General features: G+C 40.3%; 1 protein-coding gene across 2 annotated transcripts in view; it reads right to left on the bottom strand.

Annotated features, from left to right (window-relative positions):
- Positions 1-19,533, bottom strand: part of SYNPR (synaptoporin) — a 181,762-nt gene extending 162,229 nt beyond the window's left edge. For both annotated transcript variants that reach the window (XR_015747465.1, XM_026679501.2), the window contains exons 1-2: positions 19,067-19,533; positions 18,879-18,944 (exon numbers count right to left, since the gene is read on the bottom strand). Coding sequence is in view for 1 of the 2 variants with exons in the window: in XM_026679501.2 (XP_026535286.1) it covers positions 18,879-18,944; positions 19,067-19,084 (84 nt within the window). In the remaining variant the exon portion in view is untranslated. The remainder of the gene's footprint in view (positions 1-18,878; positions 18,945-19,066) is intronic.
- Positions 19,534-19,979: the final 446 nt, after the last annotated feature.

The following is a 19,979-nucleotide window of genomic DNA, read 5'->3' as shown; positions in this document are numbered from 1 at the left end:
CTGACTTTTTCTGGCAGGTTTTTATAACTTCCCAATCTATAATCTGAGAGTTTCTGGTGGTTTTTCATCCAAGTCCTAAGTAGATCTGGTCCTACTTATCCTTTTCAAGATTTGCCACCTTCTGTCACAGATGTACACTGCAAAATAAAATTGTTAGGAAAATTATAACAGTATATATTAATATATTATCCTTTTTCATAGATCTCTAGGTCTGTAACTATGCTGATCTTTCACTAAGGATAGAAGCTAGAATTCTTCCAAAATGTAAATTAGAAGTATTCTATCACTTCTACATTCCTAAGATAATATAGCAAAAATTCCTGGGAAAATTTGTGTAAGTGATTGATTAATTGATTGATCACATATATATAGCCTTCCATCTCACAAAAATCAACTCTGAGCAGAGTATTATTGCAGCTAATCTTGTGAGTTTTAGATAGATTGGCAAAAGAAGATTATCAAATCAGGGAGGGATGTTACTAGCTGGATTAAAATGATATAGAATTAGATAAAAATATAACACTTATTGGAACAGTGTCTTTTGTAGGATTTCCTAAACTCTTGAGCTAACCAGATATGTCTAGAGAAAGATCATGTCTTAGTCCTCTTGATTGGACCTTCCCAATCAGAATCTAATTCCAAGACAATCCATCCCATCTCTGTGAGATGCCTAGAATATTTCACATAGCAGCCCGATAGATATTCTTGTGCCCTTCTCCCCTATTTAATATACTTATTTAAGAATTTTAAAAAGGAAGGTTAAAAACTGGTAATATAAATTAATATAAAGTAGGAAAAAGAAAGAAATCAAAGAGAAAGCTAAAAGTGTAAGGAAGGAGAAAAAAAGTAAAAGAAAAATAGAATAGAAAAAAGATACAAAGAAGTAGATTTCAATATTCTTTACAACAGTTATAAGTACAGTTATAAATGCACAGGTACAGTATAAGTGGTACCTTGCTCAATAGTAGTAACTGTGAGAGGGATCTTGGAGTCCTAGTGGACAACCATTTAAATATCAGCCAGCAGAGTGCAGCAGCTGCCAAAAAAGCCAACACAGTTCTAGGCTGCCTAAACAGAGGGATAGAAGAATCAAGATCACGTGAAGTGTTAATACCCAGGGGTGGGTTTCTACCAGTTCTGTCCACCTCTGTAGAACTGGTAGCTCTGAAGAGCAGCAGACATAGAACCGGTTCTATGTCTGCTGATGTTTTTGACCGCCCACCCACCCACCCAGGCTCTTACCTGATTTTTATTTCCTGATTTTTCAACTTCAGCTGCTGAACGAGGCACAGCTGCAGTTAGAAAAGCAAGAAAAGAGGGCTGTTTCAAAGGCTGCTTCTCTGCAGGCAGCTGCTGATGACGATTTACAGGCGCATGGCTTGCAGCCTGCAGGGAAGCTCGCAAATCCTGAACCGGTAGTTAACCCTGTCGTATCCCACCCCTGTTAATACCATTTTATAATGCCGTGGTGAGGCCACACTTGGAATACTGCATTCAGTTTTGGTCACCGCGATGTAAAAAAAATGTTGAGAGTCTAGAAAGAGTGCAGAGAAGAGCAATAATGATTGAAAGGGGACTGGAGGCTAAAACATATGAAGAATGGTTGCAGGAACTGGGTATGTCTAGTTTAATGAAAAGAAGAACTAGGGGAGACATGATAGCAGTGTTCCAATATCTCAGGGGCTGCCAGAAAGAAGAGGGAGTTGAACTATTCTCCAAAGCACCTGAGGGCAGGACAAGAAGCAATGGGTGGAGACTAATCAAGGAGAGAAGCAACTTAGAACCAAGGAGAAATTTCCTGACAGTTAGAACAATTAATCAGTGGAACAACTTGCCTCCAGAAGTTGTGAATGCTCCAACACTGGAAGTTTTTAAGTAGAGATTGGACAGCCATCTGTCTGAAATGGTATAGGGTTCCCTGCCTAAGCAGGGGGTTGGTCTAGAAGACCTCCAAGATCCCTTCCAACTCTGTTGTTCTGTTCTGTTCTATTCTACAATGATAAATTTACCTTTTACTCTCTTCTTTCTATCTATTCTGACTAATCATCAAAATCATAAATTGTAAGTTCATTTTTTTCTGTTTTATGCACACACAAAAATCCATGAAAGTTTTCCAGACAGCAATAAATGTAGATATTGTCTTTTCTATGATCAACTAAGTCAATTTAACCATTTTGAGAATGGGTTACTTACATTCTGAGCCATTGTCCGGCTCTCTGAGGATGTGATAAGAGTGGAAGCCACGAACCAGGTGAGAGTTGTTATTGTAATGTAAAATTGATATTGAATCATTTTTATTGGTTATCAGTAGGGTTCTCTATCTTGTAGCAATAGTAATCTCTTTTGTTGAAAGGAAACTGCCAAATTTCAAACAAATAGTGTACATTTTTTGTAAATATATCTATTGATATATAAAACGGATTTTAATAGATTGTGGGCTGTTACACAGTACATGAATATGCAGTTCTTCATAAAATAAATTCATAAAGTAAATCAGAAGCTATACTGGGCAAGGTATCTAATACGGCTCAGAAAAAATGATTACACAATTTCTCACACTGAAACAAAGCAAGTGAAGCCACCAGTAAAACTAGGTTATTTTTCTATTCCCCATGATACTATGTCTTAGAAACACTCGAGATCACAGATATATCTGGTCAATATCCAGTTTCTACCATATAAGTCAGCTTCACAATTTTCATGCGAGATATTAAACCAACAATCCTGTTTCACTACTGTTTCTCAGTAACTGGGACTCAGGGACTCCAGCCTTAGATCTTGGAATTAAATCAAAATCTAGGATTCACTGATAGCATCATATCTCTTTCTGGAAAAAAATATATAATTATCCTAAACAGCAAAAACTTGTTTAATTAGTTTACAAATGTTCTACGTGGGATTATAAGAGATATAAAACATTGGTTTGAAGAGTATCGATCCTTAATTAAGAATATGGATCAAATGACAGTTGCTAGTTCTTTATGAAATTAAGAGTCAGTAACAATAATTGTTATACACCAAAATCCACATTACAGGCCAGGCTCCCTCCAGGTTTATTTGCTTACATGCAATCTTGGGTTTCATTCACATACATATGTTCAGTAAAGGTCAAATTCACTTAGGATTCTTGGTAGCACAAATTTCTTCCTCCCAGGAATATTATGTAGGTCACAATTATTTCTCCTCTATTTCTTCCTCTGCTCTTTCACCTCAAGAATCTTGCCAAGCTTACAACATTTAGACATTGCCTACTTCGAATCATGTTGATTTTACGAATATAGGTAGTGGTTTTAGTTCTTTTCAGGGGTTGTAGATTTAATCTCTACATTAACCTTTTCTTCACATTTTCCACAAATCTGTCCTAGCCTAACTAATATAATAACCCCTTTTATTCATTTTTTTCATCAAATCAAATGATCGACAGTATAATATTGAGACATGGCTGTTAAAATGTCTCTTATTTTAACAATTTCATTAATCTTTAAGCCCGCTCATAATCAAATACATAATATCTGTGCACTAGCTGAAAATGATAAATGTTTAAATAATAGAGATTTTATGTATAAAAGGCTCAAAATCCTTCTAATACCACTAACATGATTTGCCTGGAGAACAATTCTGTTGAGAGGTATTTAGTAGCTAGCTGAATCTGTCTTATTTTCACAGGATGGAACAAAAAGAAAGCAGGCCGGGCTACTTTGGGCCAATCATTCTCCCTCAGTCCAACTCACCTCACAGGTTTGTGGTTGTGGGGAAAATAGAAGGAAGAAGGAGTATTAGTATGTTTGTCACCTTGAGTTATTTATAAAAATAATAATGGTGGAAATTAAATAAATAAATAAATAAATCAGTAAATTAATACATTCTCTCTTCTGTTCAGTCACAATCAAGATGACTTTTCCTAAACTAGCATTTTAGTTTTCTTCTGGCTTGTTTCATTGCCCTCAGCTGAGATGTATACTAAGAATAGGCATGGTTGTATTCTTCCACTTTCATTAATATTCATGGAAGAATTTTTTTTTCTTTTTATGACCCTGTAATCCCTTGCTTCAGGATGGAGCTGGGCAACTGAATGGAGATGAGCATTTTCTGGCCGGATGCCTTTCCTGACACCTATGCGGAGTTCGCAGCAGACATTATTTCTTTGTGCCTTGATAGAGAAACCTCTGCTGCTGCCTAGGATTGAATTCTTAACCTCCCGATTGTGAAGCAAGCCACTTCACCTGTAGGCCACCATGCCACTAATACAATTGGAAGAATAAAACTAAATAATAAGATTGAGGGATGGTGGTGATGGTGATACTGATTTTATCGTTTACACCATGGATTATATAAGCCATCTCCCTAAACTGGTGCTATTTAGATGTAATGGAGTGCATTCCACAAAATTCAGAGCCAGCATGGCCCAAAATCTAGTAAGAATTGTAGGAGTTTAATCTAACTGATTCAGAATGGGATATACTCTGTCTGAAATAAATTCATATATTATCTTCAGTAAATTTATTTCTTGTAGGAGTCTTATAATAGATCAAGTGTGGACATTGTTAAGTATACAATGCTGTAAATTTGTCAGCTTTAAATGCATATAATATTTATTTCTTTAGAAATGCATTTATTTAGACAATTTATATTTCCACCTACTATTTAATTCAGCAAGGACTAAATTTAGGAACACAAGTAAAGAGAAATCTTAAACTTTGATCTCATTTCTTAAAAGTTATTTGTTAAAATACATTTTTAAAATTAAGTATGTATTTTCTTCTTTACAAGTCAATTTAGCTAATGGTGCTGAATTAAAACCTATATAAAATAAAAAAACGCAAAGAAAATTTATAACAATATTGGAGCAGAAGTCTGCATCTATCCCCTTGTCCAAATTATTGATGAAGATGTTGAAGAGTACTGGGCCTAATCAGCCAATAAAGATGAAAAGGGATTAAAACAGATGCTGTATTTTATCTGCCCCAGGTCAAAAATCTAGCAGGCATCTTTTGAACCAAATGTAGCTTCTGAATACCTTTCCATTTTGATCAGCGTCCAATCATTTCTGGATTATTGGAAAGGTCTTCTAGAAAAGGTCTTTGTAGACTATGCAAAATGATTTTTTTTCTTCCTAGTGTTTTCCTGCAAGTGCAGGGTCTGCCTTTTTTTTTTTTTAACTCAACTGAGTATTGATCCATTGTTTTGCAGCAGGAAACAGCTGATTGGCTTGTTGCCCAGGCTGGGAGATTGACTGGCCCAAAGTTAGCAGCCAGTTTTCATGCCTAAGGTGGAACTAAAACTCACTGTTTCCTGATTTTTAGACTGGTAGACCAAGCTGATTCTCCTTAATTGAACTAAACGATTGCCTTGCAGTAACTTTTTTTTTTAATCTAGAGTGTCTACTTTCAACAAGGTTCATTGAACTGAGATATTTGGGTTTCTTCAATACAATTTTGATCAAATACTCCCATCACTTTTTCTGATGTATGCTGAGAGTTCTTGTCTGTTAGGTTTGATTATCTGATAATTGCCATAATGTGATTCAAAGTTTTAGCTATAGATGGAAAGATAAATACAGTATGATAACCTTATCTGTATATTAAAGAGTTTTCAGTTTCTGCCTTGGGATAAATGGATATGCATATTAAACATGAATAAAGAAAAACAAAAAGAATAGAAAAAAAAAGATTTTTTTAAAAAAAAGATCTTTCAGCTAGAGTAAGGAAATCAAGGTACTGTGTGACTTAGTGTCTTTTGTCATTTTATTTCATCTTTTCTTTCAAAGACAGCTACTGAAATCTGAAGTTACATATCTGTCAGGCTTTGTTCAAGTCATCAAAAAGCATTCAAAAATTAGGAAAACTGGATTTTTAAGGGTCACTGTGAAACAATAATAAACAAACAAATTCTACACTTGGACACTTTTGGAGAATTAAACTTGATTGAATACAATGTGCTGCAAGTAGAGGCAGCCTTTTAATGGGCTGGAAGGCATGCCTATTACTTGGATACATTGTTGACTTTAGATTACAGATTAATATAGTTGGAAGAGACCTTGTAGGTCATCTAGTCCAACCCCCTGCCAAGCAGGAGACCCTATACCATTCCTGTCAAATGGCAGTCCAATCTCTTCTTGAAAGCCTCCAGTGATGAAGCTCCCACAACTTCCAAAAGCAAAGCTGTTCCATTGGTTGATAGTTTTCACTGTCAGAAAGTTTCTCCTTATTTCAGGTTGAATCTCTCCTTGTTCGGTTTCCATCCATTTTATTCCTTGTCTGACCTTCAGGTGCCTTGGAAAATAGCTTGACCCCCTCCTCTCTGTGGCAGCCCCTCAAAAAGTGGAAAAAGTTGTTGAAAATGAGATGGTGAAGATCTTGTGGGACTTTCAAATACAGACAGATCATCATTTGGAACACAACATGCCAGATATCACAGTTGTCGAAAACCGAAGTGCACAATTTATTGATATTGCTCTACCAGGAGAAGCCAGAGTCAAAGAAAAAGAACTGGGAAAAATCATGAAATATTGCGACCTGGCCATCGAAACTATGTGATTATGGCTGAAACATGTAACATTGTCATCGGGCCACTTGTTGCAGCTTCCTGTAATAACACCAGCAGAACTGCAAAAAAAAAACTGTGCTACTCAGAACATCGTACATCTTAAGAAAATATTTGGCTGATACCTAGGATGCTGGCAGCAACCTGTATCAACCATTAGCACCAATCAATCATATTTGTGATAACATTTTTAAATGTTCAATTGATTGAGTTTCATGTTTAATGAATAAAAGAGATAATAATAAATAGATGCACAGCTGGAATAGTGAACTGGACTCAAACAGAATTAAAAGCAATGGATAGGAAGACCAGAAAAATAATGACAATAATGACATCCTTGCAGTGACATTGACAAGACTCTACCTATCAAGGCAAATAGGTGGGTGTGGAATGTTGCAAGTACATCAGATGGTTGAAGAAGAAAAAAGGGCTTTGGAAGAATATCTGAAGGACAATGAAGAAGATGCACGAAGTTAGTATGCCACGAAGGCTTGCTGACTACTAGAGAGACCAAACTGGCCTACAAGAAAGGCCAAATGAAGAATAGAACAGAGGCATGGGAAGACAAAGAACTTACATGGCCAGTACATTAAAAAAAAATAGCAGGGAAAGCAGATAATAACAAGACCTGGCTAAGAGCAAGTAAGTTAACGAAAGAGACTGAGGGATTAATTCTGGCTGCACAAGACTAAGCCTTAAGGACAAAAGTATACAAAATCAGAATTGAGAAGACAGCAACCAACAGTAAGTGCCACCTATGCAAAGAAGCTGAAGAAACAGTGGACTACCTGGTAAGCTGCTGTAAGAAGATTGCACAAACTGACTATAAGCAGCGGCATGACAAAGTAGCACCAATGGTGCATTGGAAGATCTGCAAGAAATATCATTTGCCTGTAAGCAATAACTGGTGGGATCGTAAAATAGAAAAAGTTATAGAAAATGAAGAAGTTAAATTGCTCTGGGACTTCTGAATCCAGACAGACAGGCACCTGCCACATAACACCCTGGACTTAACAGTGGTCGATAAGAAAGACAAAAAAGTCTGGATAGTGGATGTGGCAGTGCCTGGAGACAGCAGAAGAGAAGAGAAAGAACTGGAGAAGATAACAAAATACAAAGCAATATAAATAGAATAACTATGGCAAAGGCAAGCAAGAGTAATACCAATAGTAATAGGCACATTGGGTGCAGTCCCAAAACAACTTGAGTACTACTTGAACATCATAGGCATTGGCAAATTTGCCATCAGTCAATTGCAGAAGGCAGGTTTACTTGGAACGGCTTCCATGCTGCAACGATAGATTTGCCTACCCCAGGTCCTTGGTAAGGACTCAATAGGTAGACAAAAATGCCAAACCCAGTCTGAACATCTGGCTGACTGTGCAATGAATAATAATAACAACTGAATATTTGAGATATGTAATAATAATAATGTTCAGTACAACTATGTTCAGCTGACTGAGTTTCATTTTTAATTAATTAATTAATTAATTAATTAATTATAATAATAATAGAAGATCCATTGCAGAATGGAGGTATGTTCAACAGAAAATAGCACATTACACATGCATATAATGTTTAGTATTAGTATAGTTTAATTTCTCTCTTATTTTTTAGACAAAAAGTAAAAAGGCATAGATTAATGTTTTTTTCCTGGTGATCCAGTGGATCTTTCTGTGTACTCTCTACATTTACTCATTTTGGAGACCTCAGTCCTAGAAAACAGAAATTCAAAATTATCTTGAGAAGTGAACTGAAAATGACAGAATGCAACAGACTGCAAAGTTCTCCACTTAGAAATTAATGCACAGGTCTAGAGTGAGGAATGACTATCTTCATATCAGTATTCATGGAAAGGATCCCACAGTTAAAGTTTATCACAAGCTCAATATGAGTCAACAATATAACATTAGTTAATTTTTTAAAAAAGCAGGCAATTTGAGGTTGTGTTAGTAGAGGTATAATTTTTAAATCGTAGGAAATTATTATTTCACCCTGCTCAACGTTGGTCAGATCCAATCTCAAGTACTACACCCATCTCTAAGTACCCACTTTAAGGATAATTCAGAAAAACTGGAAGAATTGCCAGAAAGGAGAACAAGGATGACCGGAAGATGGGATATTAGATTTTTCAGAAGGGAGACTGAGGAATTGAATAACAGAATAACAGAGTTGGAAGAAACCTCTTAGAGATCTTCTAGTCCAACCCCCTGCAAGAAACCCTATACCAGTGGTGGATAACCTTTTTCGGCTCCCATGCCGAAAATTGCGTGCGCGCTTGTGTGCAAGCACCCAGAAGGCAATGCATGCAGGAGGGCCACGCCCCCTACGAATGTGCGCGGGACATGTCTCTACACATACAATCCCCCTGCACGCCATGCGTCTCTGTGGATACGCATGCGACCCCCCATGCACGTCTCTGTGCATGCACGTCTCTGTGCATGCTCTGTGCATGCGCAATGGGGCTCTTCCGGGTGACCTCTTGTGTGCCGGCAGAAGTGGCTCTGCGTGCCACTTCTGGCACGCGTGCCATAGGTTCACCATCACGGCCCTATACCATTTCAGACAAATATCTTCTTAAAAACCTCCAATGTTGGAGCACCCACAATTTCTGAAGGCAAGCAATTCCAGGGATTAATTATCAGGAAATTAATTAATTATCAGGAAATTTCTCCTTAGTTCTAGGTTGTTTCTCTCCTTGATTGGTTTCCATCCATTGTTTCCTGTCCTGCCCTCAGGTGCTTTGGAGAATAGCTTGACTCCCTCTTCTTTGTGGCAGCCCCTTGTTGTGGCAGTCCCTCTTCTTTGTGGCAGCCCCATTGTTGTTCAGTCACTAAATTGTGTCCAATTCTTCGTGATCCCATGGACCATAGCATGCCAGGCTCCCCTGTCTTCCACCGTTCCTGGAGTTTGCCCAGATTCTTATCCTCTGCCATGAGGATGTTTAGAATTGGGGGGGAAAGTGATAGGAAGAACATGATAGCACTTTTCAAAGACCTGAATGGCTTTAACACAGAAGGTACATTCCAAAGTATATGATAAAGACAAGGGATTTTAGTTATAAGAAGACAGATTTCTGTTGAGTGTTAGGGAAAACTTCCATATATTAATGTAGAAACAAATACTGAAAAAAGTGAATTCTCCTTTGCTATAGAAAATGGGTGTCAAACTCAGGGCCTGCGGGCCAGATCCAGCCCACAGGATGCTTAGTTCTGGCCTGCGGGACCGCCCTGGAAACAGCGAAGGACCGCCTTTGGTGCCTCTGCCAGAGAAAATGGAGCTCAGGAGGGTCGCATGTGGCCCTCCCAAGCTCCGTTTTCGCTGGTGGAGGGTTGCAAGAGGCCACCCCAGCTGAAAACGGAGGTCCTCCAGAGTTCAATTTTCACTGGCAAAGGGTTGCATGAGGCTGTCCCAGCCGAAAACGGAGATTGGGAGCCCGTTTTTGCTGGCAGAGCACTCGGGCCACCACAGGCACCCCCAACACAAGTGACATCAAGCTGGCCATGCTCACCCTGGTCATCACCATCCCACCCGCTGATATCAAACACAACCATGATACAGCCCTCAATGAAATTGAGTTTGGCACTCTTGCTGTAGATGTCCAAGCAGAAGCTGGACAGCCCCTACCCATCCAAATGTGCTTTTATTTGGATTCTGATGCAGAATAGGAATAGTTTGGACTAAATCATCCCTTCCATCCTTTGTGATTCTAAGTTTCTATGGATAATTACAATAGTAGTGCACCGAGGCAGCAATACTGGGGAAATTAGAGAGTTGCAGTTCCAACACATTCCAAAAGCACCAGGTTGGGGGAAATGAACATAAAGTTACAGATGAACCCCAAGATAATCAGTACATTGACTATCATTGTTATTCCCAGTGTTTCTCCTGTGATTAAAGCCCTTTGCCTAACTGGCACCTCTAATAGTCTCTTTTTTCTATTTTTAGTTTGCTTGTTCAGTTGCTTTTCATGTGATTTTTTTTTTTAGCTTATGGTATACATTGCTGGGGAAGTCTACAATACATTTTTACCAAAAATAGTTCTGGCAGCCTAAGATTGCTAGCTCATTCTGTTCACACATTCATGTTCTTCATAGTACCCCACAAGGAGTGAACTAGATTTGCACCAGCTGGCCAGCAAGTAGGTCTAGCACCAGCTCAGCTTCTGCTCGGAACTCCATTAGCTGTCCCACAGGAACGATATCTATTTATCTGATTCATCCATATCTCATTCATGTGATGAGAGACTGCTGGTACACCATGACATCCCTGGTTGAATTTCACAGATAATTAGAGTTGGAAGGGACCTTGTAGGTCATCTAGTCCAACCCCCTGCCTAAGCAGGAGACCCTACACCATTTATGACAAATGGCAGTCCAATCTCTTCTTGAAAGCCTCCAGTGATGAAGCTCTCACAACTTCTGAAGGTAAGCTGTTCCGTTAGTTGATTGTTCTCACTGTCAGAAAGTTTCTCCTAATTTCCAGGTTGAATCTCTCCTTGTTCAGTTTCCATCCATTATTCCTTGTCTGGCCTTTAGGTGCTTTAGAAAATAGCCTGACCCCCACTCCTCTCTGAGGCAGCCCCTCAAATGTTGGAAGACTGATATCATGTCTCCCCTGGTCCTTCTCTTCACTAGACTAGCCATGCCCAGTTCCTGCATCTGATCTTTTATCATATAGGTAACTTTGATAAGCACTTGCATAAACACAACTATGAGAAGAATCTTGTCCCAAATTATCTGCATGTTTATTTATCAAATTTAGAAACTACCTTTGTGTGCTGTGTACAAATAAAACATTAAAAACATAAAAAACTGAATATAAAATATAAAAAGTTAAAATAGAGGCAAGGATAATTAAAATTCAACATTGAAAATTAATTAAGAAGCAGGAGAAGGGTCTTGAGGGCACTAACCAGCCTCATGGTTGCCTACTGCTCTGTGAGCCCCAAGCTAGATTGAGGGCCAGGTCTGTAGATTCTTCTGAAAGGCCAGAGAGTGGGGACCTGCGTAACCTCTCAGGGGAGAATGTCCAAAGGATGAGGACAATGGTAGAAAAGGCACTCTTCCTGGACCCCCATAAGACAGATTTTTTTTCCTGAGGGGTCTGCAACATACATTCTCTGCCTGACCAGGTGGGATGGCCTGATGGGATGGGATGAAGACAACTCTGTAGGTAACCTGGCTCCATACCATATTGCACCACTACTCAACTCAGAATTTTTAGCCTTGCTCAAGGCCAAGAATAAATCCATATTAAAATTTATTAACTTAAACATAATTGATTTTAATCAATTTTAGCAAGAATGTTCCTGAAAGAACCAATAGTTCTGGTAGTTAAACATGGCTATAATAATTTCAAGAATTAAGAAAGTTCCCCAAATTCTAACCCATTTTGCTTTATTGCCTTTCCTTAAAATATTTTAAAAGTATTCACCATTAAAATATTAGCCAAACAGTAACTTGTAATAGTCAGATGTTGAGTATTTTGACTCAAGAATTAAATACTTGTTCTATCTGGGATAGAAACAGAAGGAATACTGAATAAGCATGTTGGCATTACACTTAGTACATTAGTAAATGTAGATTGAACAGCATCCTTTGAGGCACATGGAGAAGTATAAACAAATAACTGTATTAGTGTAAATAGCAGTTGGAGGAATTTTCAGGCAGCATGGCCATTGCAGGGATAGGCATTCTAGTCTTCAAACACACACACAAAATCCAATGGGCATCACATTTAAACATCAGTCTAAATGTGCTGCAAAATCTAGCAAACATCTCTATCAAAAGTTTTACCAGAATTTATACTGAAATACTGTTATGCAGACCATTATTTGATATATATTGCTGCCCATTTCAAATACAAAGAATAATAACAAGGTAAAACCTAATATACAATAGCTAAACTAAAAACCAACCAAGAATAACAAGCACAATCATGATAGTGTAGGAGATGCCAAGGCAAAACCCAATGCATCAGCAGTCTCAAGTCCCTTCCCACCCACAAGAGATCTAATTCCAGCCCACCTTGAATTTTGTTCATGTTCAACAACACAATAAGACTCCAGACTTGGCATAAACAAAACCAGGTTTTCAAGGCCTTATGGAAACCCAGCCGAGTCAGGGCAAGTCTAATCTCTGAGAAAAATGATGCTTCAGAGAAGGGCTGTCAAACTAATGTCGTCACGGCAGTGTCATGTGACGTACTGGGATCTTTTCCCCCCCTTCGCTAAACTAGGTGTGGCCAGCCTGTGACCTATTCAGCTTGCAGGCTGGGAATTTGACAGCTCTGCTTTAGAGAGTGGGTGCCATGACAGAAAAGGCTTCCTTCCTGGATCCTGCCAGATAAGATCCTGTAATACAGCAGCCCCCAACCTTTTGGGCACTAGTGACCAGTTCTGTGGATGGCAGTTGTTTTGAAAACCAGGAGAGCGTAGTTTCACATGCTGTCTGGATCCTGCATGTACACGGATGGGGCTTTACTCACTTGCACAGCCTAGTTCCTTGTACCAGTTGGGGCCCCCTGCTGTAATAGATGGGACCCAGAGCATATGTATCAGATCTAACATAACGGGTAGCCTCCTGTGTAGTAACGGCTTGGGTAATGGGTTGTGTGATGACCTTGTGAGACTTATTGCTGTGGTATCCTTGGTCTTGTGCTGTGATATCTGGTCATTTGCTGTGTTGCAACTTCTTGAGTTCTTGTGGTGTAATTTCCTGAGTTTTCTGATGTGATATCCTGAGCAGGTGGCTGTGATGTAGCATTCTGGATTTTAGTCTGGCTTCGAGTTTGGGGTCTGGGTCTGTGTTCTTGGCGTGTGTCAGCTTGTTTGGTTTTGGGGTTGGGGGGTGAGACAGCTGGCGAAGCAGCTGTGTCTGTTTTCTGGATGGTGGTTGTCACACAACCCATTACCCAAGCCATTACTACACAGGAGGCTCATGGAAAAGAGATCAAAACACAAACGACCCAGGAAATTACAATGCAGGACCCAGGATACCACAACAAAAGAACTTGCAAGCCCATCACACAACCCATTACTCAAGCCATTAAAACACGAGAGGCTGAACTTCCGGTTTGTCGGCTTCGCGAGCGGCAGGGATTTGCGAAGCTGCGCGATCCCTGCCGCGCTAGCTGTTTTTGGATGATACCTTCGAGAAGAGGAAAAAAGCGGCAGTTTAATGGTGCTGAAAGGATAGCTTACCCTCTTTTTTTACGGAATAAAAAGTGAACATTAACAAACCTATTTTTTTTGGGTGAAAACTGGCTTTAAGCGGTGAGTGGGAAAAGAGGGGACTTAAAAAAAAATATTTGTATGCTAAGACTTTGTTGGAGGAGATGCCTTAAGGATTGAAAGACTAAAATATATTGTAATAAGACTTTAAGAAACAGATTTGGACTTTCCTTTTCTTTAATTGATACTACCCCAGGAGGAGAGAGTGGGAACTCTGTCTTGGTTTGGACTGACTGAGAACTTTGGGATTGTCTTATTTTTCCTTTTGGAATATTCTGGCTGTTGTAAGAGAAAAGAAAAGAAAAGATTTATAATGGCTTCTTCTATCGAGGAACTGAGAAAAGACTATGAGCAAGCAAAACAAAATGGTAAAGCTGGTTTGAAAGAAGCCTTCCTTTTTTAGAAATGGCGCTATTAATTATCAACAAACATTGCAACAGATGAAGACAGCAGAAGAAGAACAAAGAAAGGAAGCCATCTTTAATAAATCTCAGAACTCGACCAAGAGGGAAGGAAGAGGAAAAAGAAGAGAAATAAAGGACTTAAGATTTAAAAAAATATTTAAGAAAGGGAAAAACAAGGTGCAAAATCAATATAAGGATGGTAAACAAAAGGGAAGAGGAATGCGACAGAGAAGGGAAGCCAGTAAGGCAGAGGCTAGAAGAAGGGGGCTAGAAGGGGGCTAGAAAGGTTTGGTGGGGGAAGAAAGAAAGGGAAAAGGTGGAGAAAAGTTACAAAGTTTTGAAATTAAATGAGAAAAAAGAAATTTTTTAGGGATAAAGGATAAGTATAATTTCTTCAAAGAGATTTTGCAAGGTACATAAGATGACATTGTAGTATTGTATCAGAAATAGAAAATTTAAATGGCTTGAGAGTTGATAAGAGATTAAAATGCTGGAATGTTAATAATGATTGGTTTGAAAATATAATATGAGGGGAGATTTAGAATATTAAATTTTAATTAAAGAGTTTATTAAGATTATGGTATTGATGTTATTATAAAACCTTCATTATAGTATTTTGTTTTTAATATTTTAATCTATTGCTTAACTATGTATTTAATTGTTTTAGATGTATTATTCAGTTAGAATGTACCAAGCAAAATCGGATTGGGTATTTTAAAGATTAATTTGATTAATTTAGTGGGGAGATAGAAAGGCATCATACTCTGATTAGTGATTTCAGGAGAAATTTCTTTCTTTTTAAAAGGAATGAGACAAAGGTATAATAGAGAATGGACAAAAGATATAAATATAATGACTCAAATTAAGATGATTAATTAAGATAGAATCAAGAAGAGTGAAATATGTGGAGAAGTTAATATAGAAGACTTAGAATGGTAAATAAAATAAGTAATGATATGTAAGATGAGCCTGAATATAATTGAAGTCCATGAAAAGAGAGATACCTGGATCCAAGTTACTTTCCAAAAAGATCTTTTATATGTTTTGTGTGTGGTGTGATTATGTTGTTTTTTGGGGGGGGAAATTAATAAAACCTTGTAGAAATACAGAATGAGAATAATGGTAACTAAATCAGAAAGAAGCAGATGAAATAATAATAATAAAATTGAATAAGAGTGAAGAGAAATAAAGGAAATTGGATAAGAGGTTTTTGTATGTTTATATGGAAATGGTTTAAAATAGAATTATAGTTTACCTGACTTGTTAAATTTATAATGGAAAAAGGTTTAAACATGTAATGGAAAATGATGACTTGTGTGTTTTGAAAATTAATAAAACTTGTTTAAAAAAAAAAAAACACGAGAGGCTAATGGAAAAAAGATCACTACAAAACAAACGACCCAGGAGATTACGGGCACAAGATCCAGGATATCTCCACAACAAAACTCACAAGGCCATCACACAGCCCATTATATCAACATCAACTCCATCAACCAATCAAGAGGCACCAGCACAGCCAACCAGCACAGCACACCAGCCCCCACCACCAGTATTTATAGAGAGATGGCAGCTCCGATCACACACTGCTTGCACTGGCACGAAGCCGAAAGCACCAGCCTGAGGATGGCGAGTGGGACCTCGCCAAAATACTCTTAATCTTACACGGGAAAAGACCCGAACACACCTAAACCTACATACATACATACATACATACATACATACATACATACATACATACATACATATATATATACTTATATATGGATCTTTGGTTATTCGGGGTTTCTCCCACGTAAAATTGAAAGTGTCTAGGTGACGTTTCGATGAAGTCTCATTCATCATCCTCAGGCTTGTGTCTTCGGCTTTGTGCTTCTCAGAGTAATGTGAGCTTGCAGCTGTTTCTTCCTTTTAACTGCTAGTGGGGGTGTGACTTGATTGGGTGGGGGCTTGGCTGTGTTCTGATTGGGTGGGGGGGTGTTCTCATTGGTTGGGGGTTTGGCCGTGTTCTGATTGGTTGGGGGGTTGGCTGTGTTCTGATTGGCAGACTCACACCCACACAGAAGATGAGACATGACCACAGACCAGAAGCCGGACCGCAGCTGCATCACTACCCGCTTCAAACACCTCCGACCCATACATGAAGCGAACTGACACCCACCATGAAGATGTGGCACGACCACGAACGCGAAGCCAAACAGCAGGATCACAGCTCACCATCTCAAATCCCCCAGCAACTAAGACTAACCTGAGCACAACCAAGCCCCCACCTGAACAGAACACACCTCCAGCCAATCAGAACACAGCCAACCCCCCAACCAATCAGAACACAGCCAAACCCCAACCAATGAGAACACACCCCAGCCAATCAGAACACAGCCAAACCCCAACCAATGAGAACACCCCCCAGCCAATCAGAACACAGCCAAGCCCCCACCCAATCAAGTCACACCCCCACTAGCAGTTAAAAGGAAGAAGCAGCTGCAAGCTCACATTACTCTGAGAAGCACAAAGCCGAAGACACAAGCCTGAGGATGATGAATGAGACTTCATCGAAACGTCGCCTAGACACTTCCAATTTTATACGGGAGAAAACCCGAATAACCAAAGATCCACATACAAATACCTGCGAAAACCTCAGAAAACAAATACACACACACACACACACACACACACACACACACAAATACAGAACACAATACAGAAGCCTGATGATGGCAGATGAGATTCTGCCGAAACGTTGCTACAACTTTAAAAGCACAACTATAATGACGTGGGAAAATACCCGAACAAAGCTGAATGCCATACATGTAAGTACCCGCGAAAACTTAAGAAAATATATATGTATATCCTTCAAAGAGTATTTCAGTGGACCTGAAATATCAATTCACTCTTCAAGATGTTCCCAGCAAGTTCCAAATTGCTATCATGGAGCCCTTCATTTGAAGACACAACTTACTCAAATGCCTTTTTTAATGAAATCTACCACCATCAATATTTAAGCAAGAAGTACCATTCTTTTGGAAGGGATCAAAGGAGTAGAAAAAGTCAAGTCAAGGTGGTCACCAACACATTTTCGCTGATTTTAGAAGCCTTGGAAAAAATGGTCCAAATATACGTTTTTTTCCAATAGGTTTCAAAGGTAGGAGTAAAAAAAAAAACTTGTCTCTTTAAAGATCGCTAGCCTCATAAGTTCCTAGTGAACCAGTCAACACACATGCTCTATGTATATTACATAATTTCCTAGCTCAATGTGAAAAGGAATGTGATTAATCCTTTCTGACGTGCTCTGAACTTTCTGTGCAAATAGGTTCTTCCTCCTCCTCCTCCTTCAGACGTGCTGCAACTGATGTCATTTGACCTGCAGATACCTTCCTGAAAGCACTGACATTATTGTACTAATTATCCACCTTCGTTTACAGCTGAAGCCCAGAGACTACTTTGCTAAATAAAAGAGGATACTGAAGAGGAACGTCGCGCACTGAAATATTTCCGTTTGCATTTAAATTGCTGCTTTCCCTCGATGGAGTGAGAAAATACATCAAATCAACTCACAGAAGCGAGGATGTAAAATGCTATTCAGCTGGTTGAGGCAAATGAGGAATTCACAGCAGACTGTCCCTTCCCGTTTGTTTTATAGGCTGCCAGGGGAAGACATTAAACCAATTCAGAGTGGTAAATAGGTCTCTAGGAAGGGATAATTGTGGTAAATTATAGGGACATAACACAATGCCTGAACCTGTTTTGCTCGGTTATTGTTTTGCCCTGTTCCTCCTCCTTTTGAAAGCCAGTTGCTAAGAAGATCATGTGCCCTATCAGGTGTTTAGAAAAGTCACACACACACATACACACTCCAAATTCTTATCTGGGGGGAGGGGAGGGAAGCATTGCCACTTTGCTCCTCTCCACTTTGTGTATCTCTGCAAACGCTATCCCCAAAAACCCAACCTCATTCCTACACAGGTAGTTCTCGACTTACAACAACAGTTCATAGTCATAGGTTACTAATAAGTTTCAAGGGCACCGAAAATAGTGACTTAAGGCCATTTTTCACATCTACGACCACCGTTGCATCTTGATGGTCATCCAATCAAAATTCAGACGCTTGGCAACTGATGTATATGATTGGTCGCAATGTCCCCAGGTTGCAACCTTCCAACAAGCAAAGTCAATGGGGAATCCCGATTCACTTAACCGTACTACTAACTTAACAACCGCAGCGATTCCCTCCACAGCCGTGGCAAGAAATGTGGTAAAAACGGGGGCAAGATTCACTTCACAAGTGTCTCGCTTAGCAACAGAAAGAGGGGGCGGGCTCACATTTTCGGTCGTAAACCGAAGACTACCCGTACTCCTTTAAGCGCGGCTCTAATCCGAGAGGCGGGTCTTCCCGCCAGCGAAGCAACGCATCCACAAGCGCCCAAAGCGCCACTGCCCTCACAGCCGGTGGTCCGGCTTCACCAGTGACCCTTTCTAAATGACTGGGAATAAAAAGCCAAAGGCAAAAACCACTGAAGGGCGACCAGCTTTACTCTTCTCGGCTACTCTGGGACTCGCCCGGAAAAGACGGATCCATGCCGCGCCATCTCTCCCAAACACCCCCCCTCCCTCTCCTTCTCCTCTCTCTCTCCCTCACTCACAAACACACCCCTCGCTTCTCTGGACTTCTCCACCTACTATAGCCAGGCAGTCCGACTTACCCACTCCAGCAGCCTCAGGAAAGCCAGGGGCTCCTTCACCGCCCGAAAACTGCCCTTGGAGGCTAGCTGGGAGGAAAGAAAGAAAAAAAAACCCAAGGCAAAGTCAGAGGATGCCCGAAGCCGGGGGGGATCCCAACCTTCGCGCGCCTCCTCCTCCTCCTCTTCTTCCTCCTCCTCGGCTCCTTTACCTGGTCGACGGTTTCCATGCCTGCCCGGCTCTCGGCGCGCAAACTTCAGCTCCTCCGCTCCAGGCACAGGCGACTGTGGTTGCGGCGGCGGCTGGCTTCGAAAAGCGGAAAGTCCGGAAAGAAGGCGATAAGCTCGTCGCCTGAGGCGAAGAGCCCCGGCTGGTTGTCGAGGCTGAGTTGCCGGAGAATACCCACCGCCCGAGTCGAGCCGAGCCGAGCGCGCTGGGCGGAGGGAAAGAGAAGAGGGGGCGGGCTGCCCGCCTTTTGCGCCTTCGCTGCCTTCGTGTCAGCCGTGAGGGAGTCGGTCGAGCTGAAGGCAGGCGCGGGTAACGGCGGGGCCTTAAGACGGCTTCTGCCCGGCCAACTCCGGCGCGTTCCCTCAGCTTTCCCCGAATGGAGCCGACTACCTCGGGAAGTCCGAGATTTTGAGGAGGCAGAAACGGGGAAAGAAGCAGGCGGTCCTGGGCACGACCACGCCGTAACAATTCCCGAGCAAAGCCCCTGCCTGTGGCTATCGCCAGCTGGCGGCAGGCCTGGCGCTGCCCCCCTGTTTAATGCATTCCCCAAATTTACCCTCCGTTTCCTCGTTAACTTTAAGAAGCGTCCAGTTTATTCAGTTTATTTTGTACGGCTCCTTAGAAATCAACCCTAGTTAGCTTTTGGGGACTGATGATGAGGATGCTTTCTTCTAATTGCACTGTGGGAAGGTTTGTGGAGATTCTCAAGCCATTCCAGGTCATCATTGTGTCAAAGGTGCTTTTTTAACCTTCAAAAGGTAACGATGGGGTTTTTTTTCCCTTGAGGAAGAACAAGAAAACGTTTCACTTCTCATCCAAGAAGTACTTCATCAATATTTCCGCCATCAGAATCAATGAAGCTTCTTGAATGAGAAGCAAAACTTCCTCCAGGGGAA

This window comes from Notechis scutatus, chromosome 2, assembly GCF_049901735.1.
Source record: "Notechis scutatus isolate UNSWTSFEM ecotype Mainland chromosome 2, rNotScu1.2, whole genome shotgun sequence".
NCBI classification, from domain to species: Eukaryota; Metazoa; Chordata; class Lepidosauria; order Squamata; family Elapidae; genus Notechis; species Notechis scutatus.
This window is presented reverse-complemented; position numbering and strand designations above follow the sequence as displayed.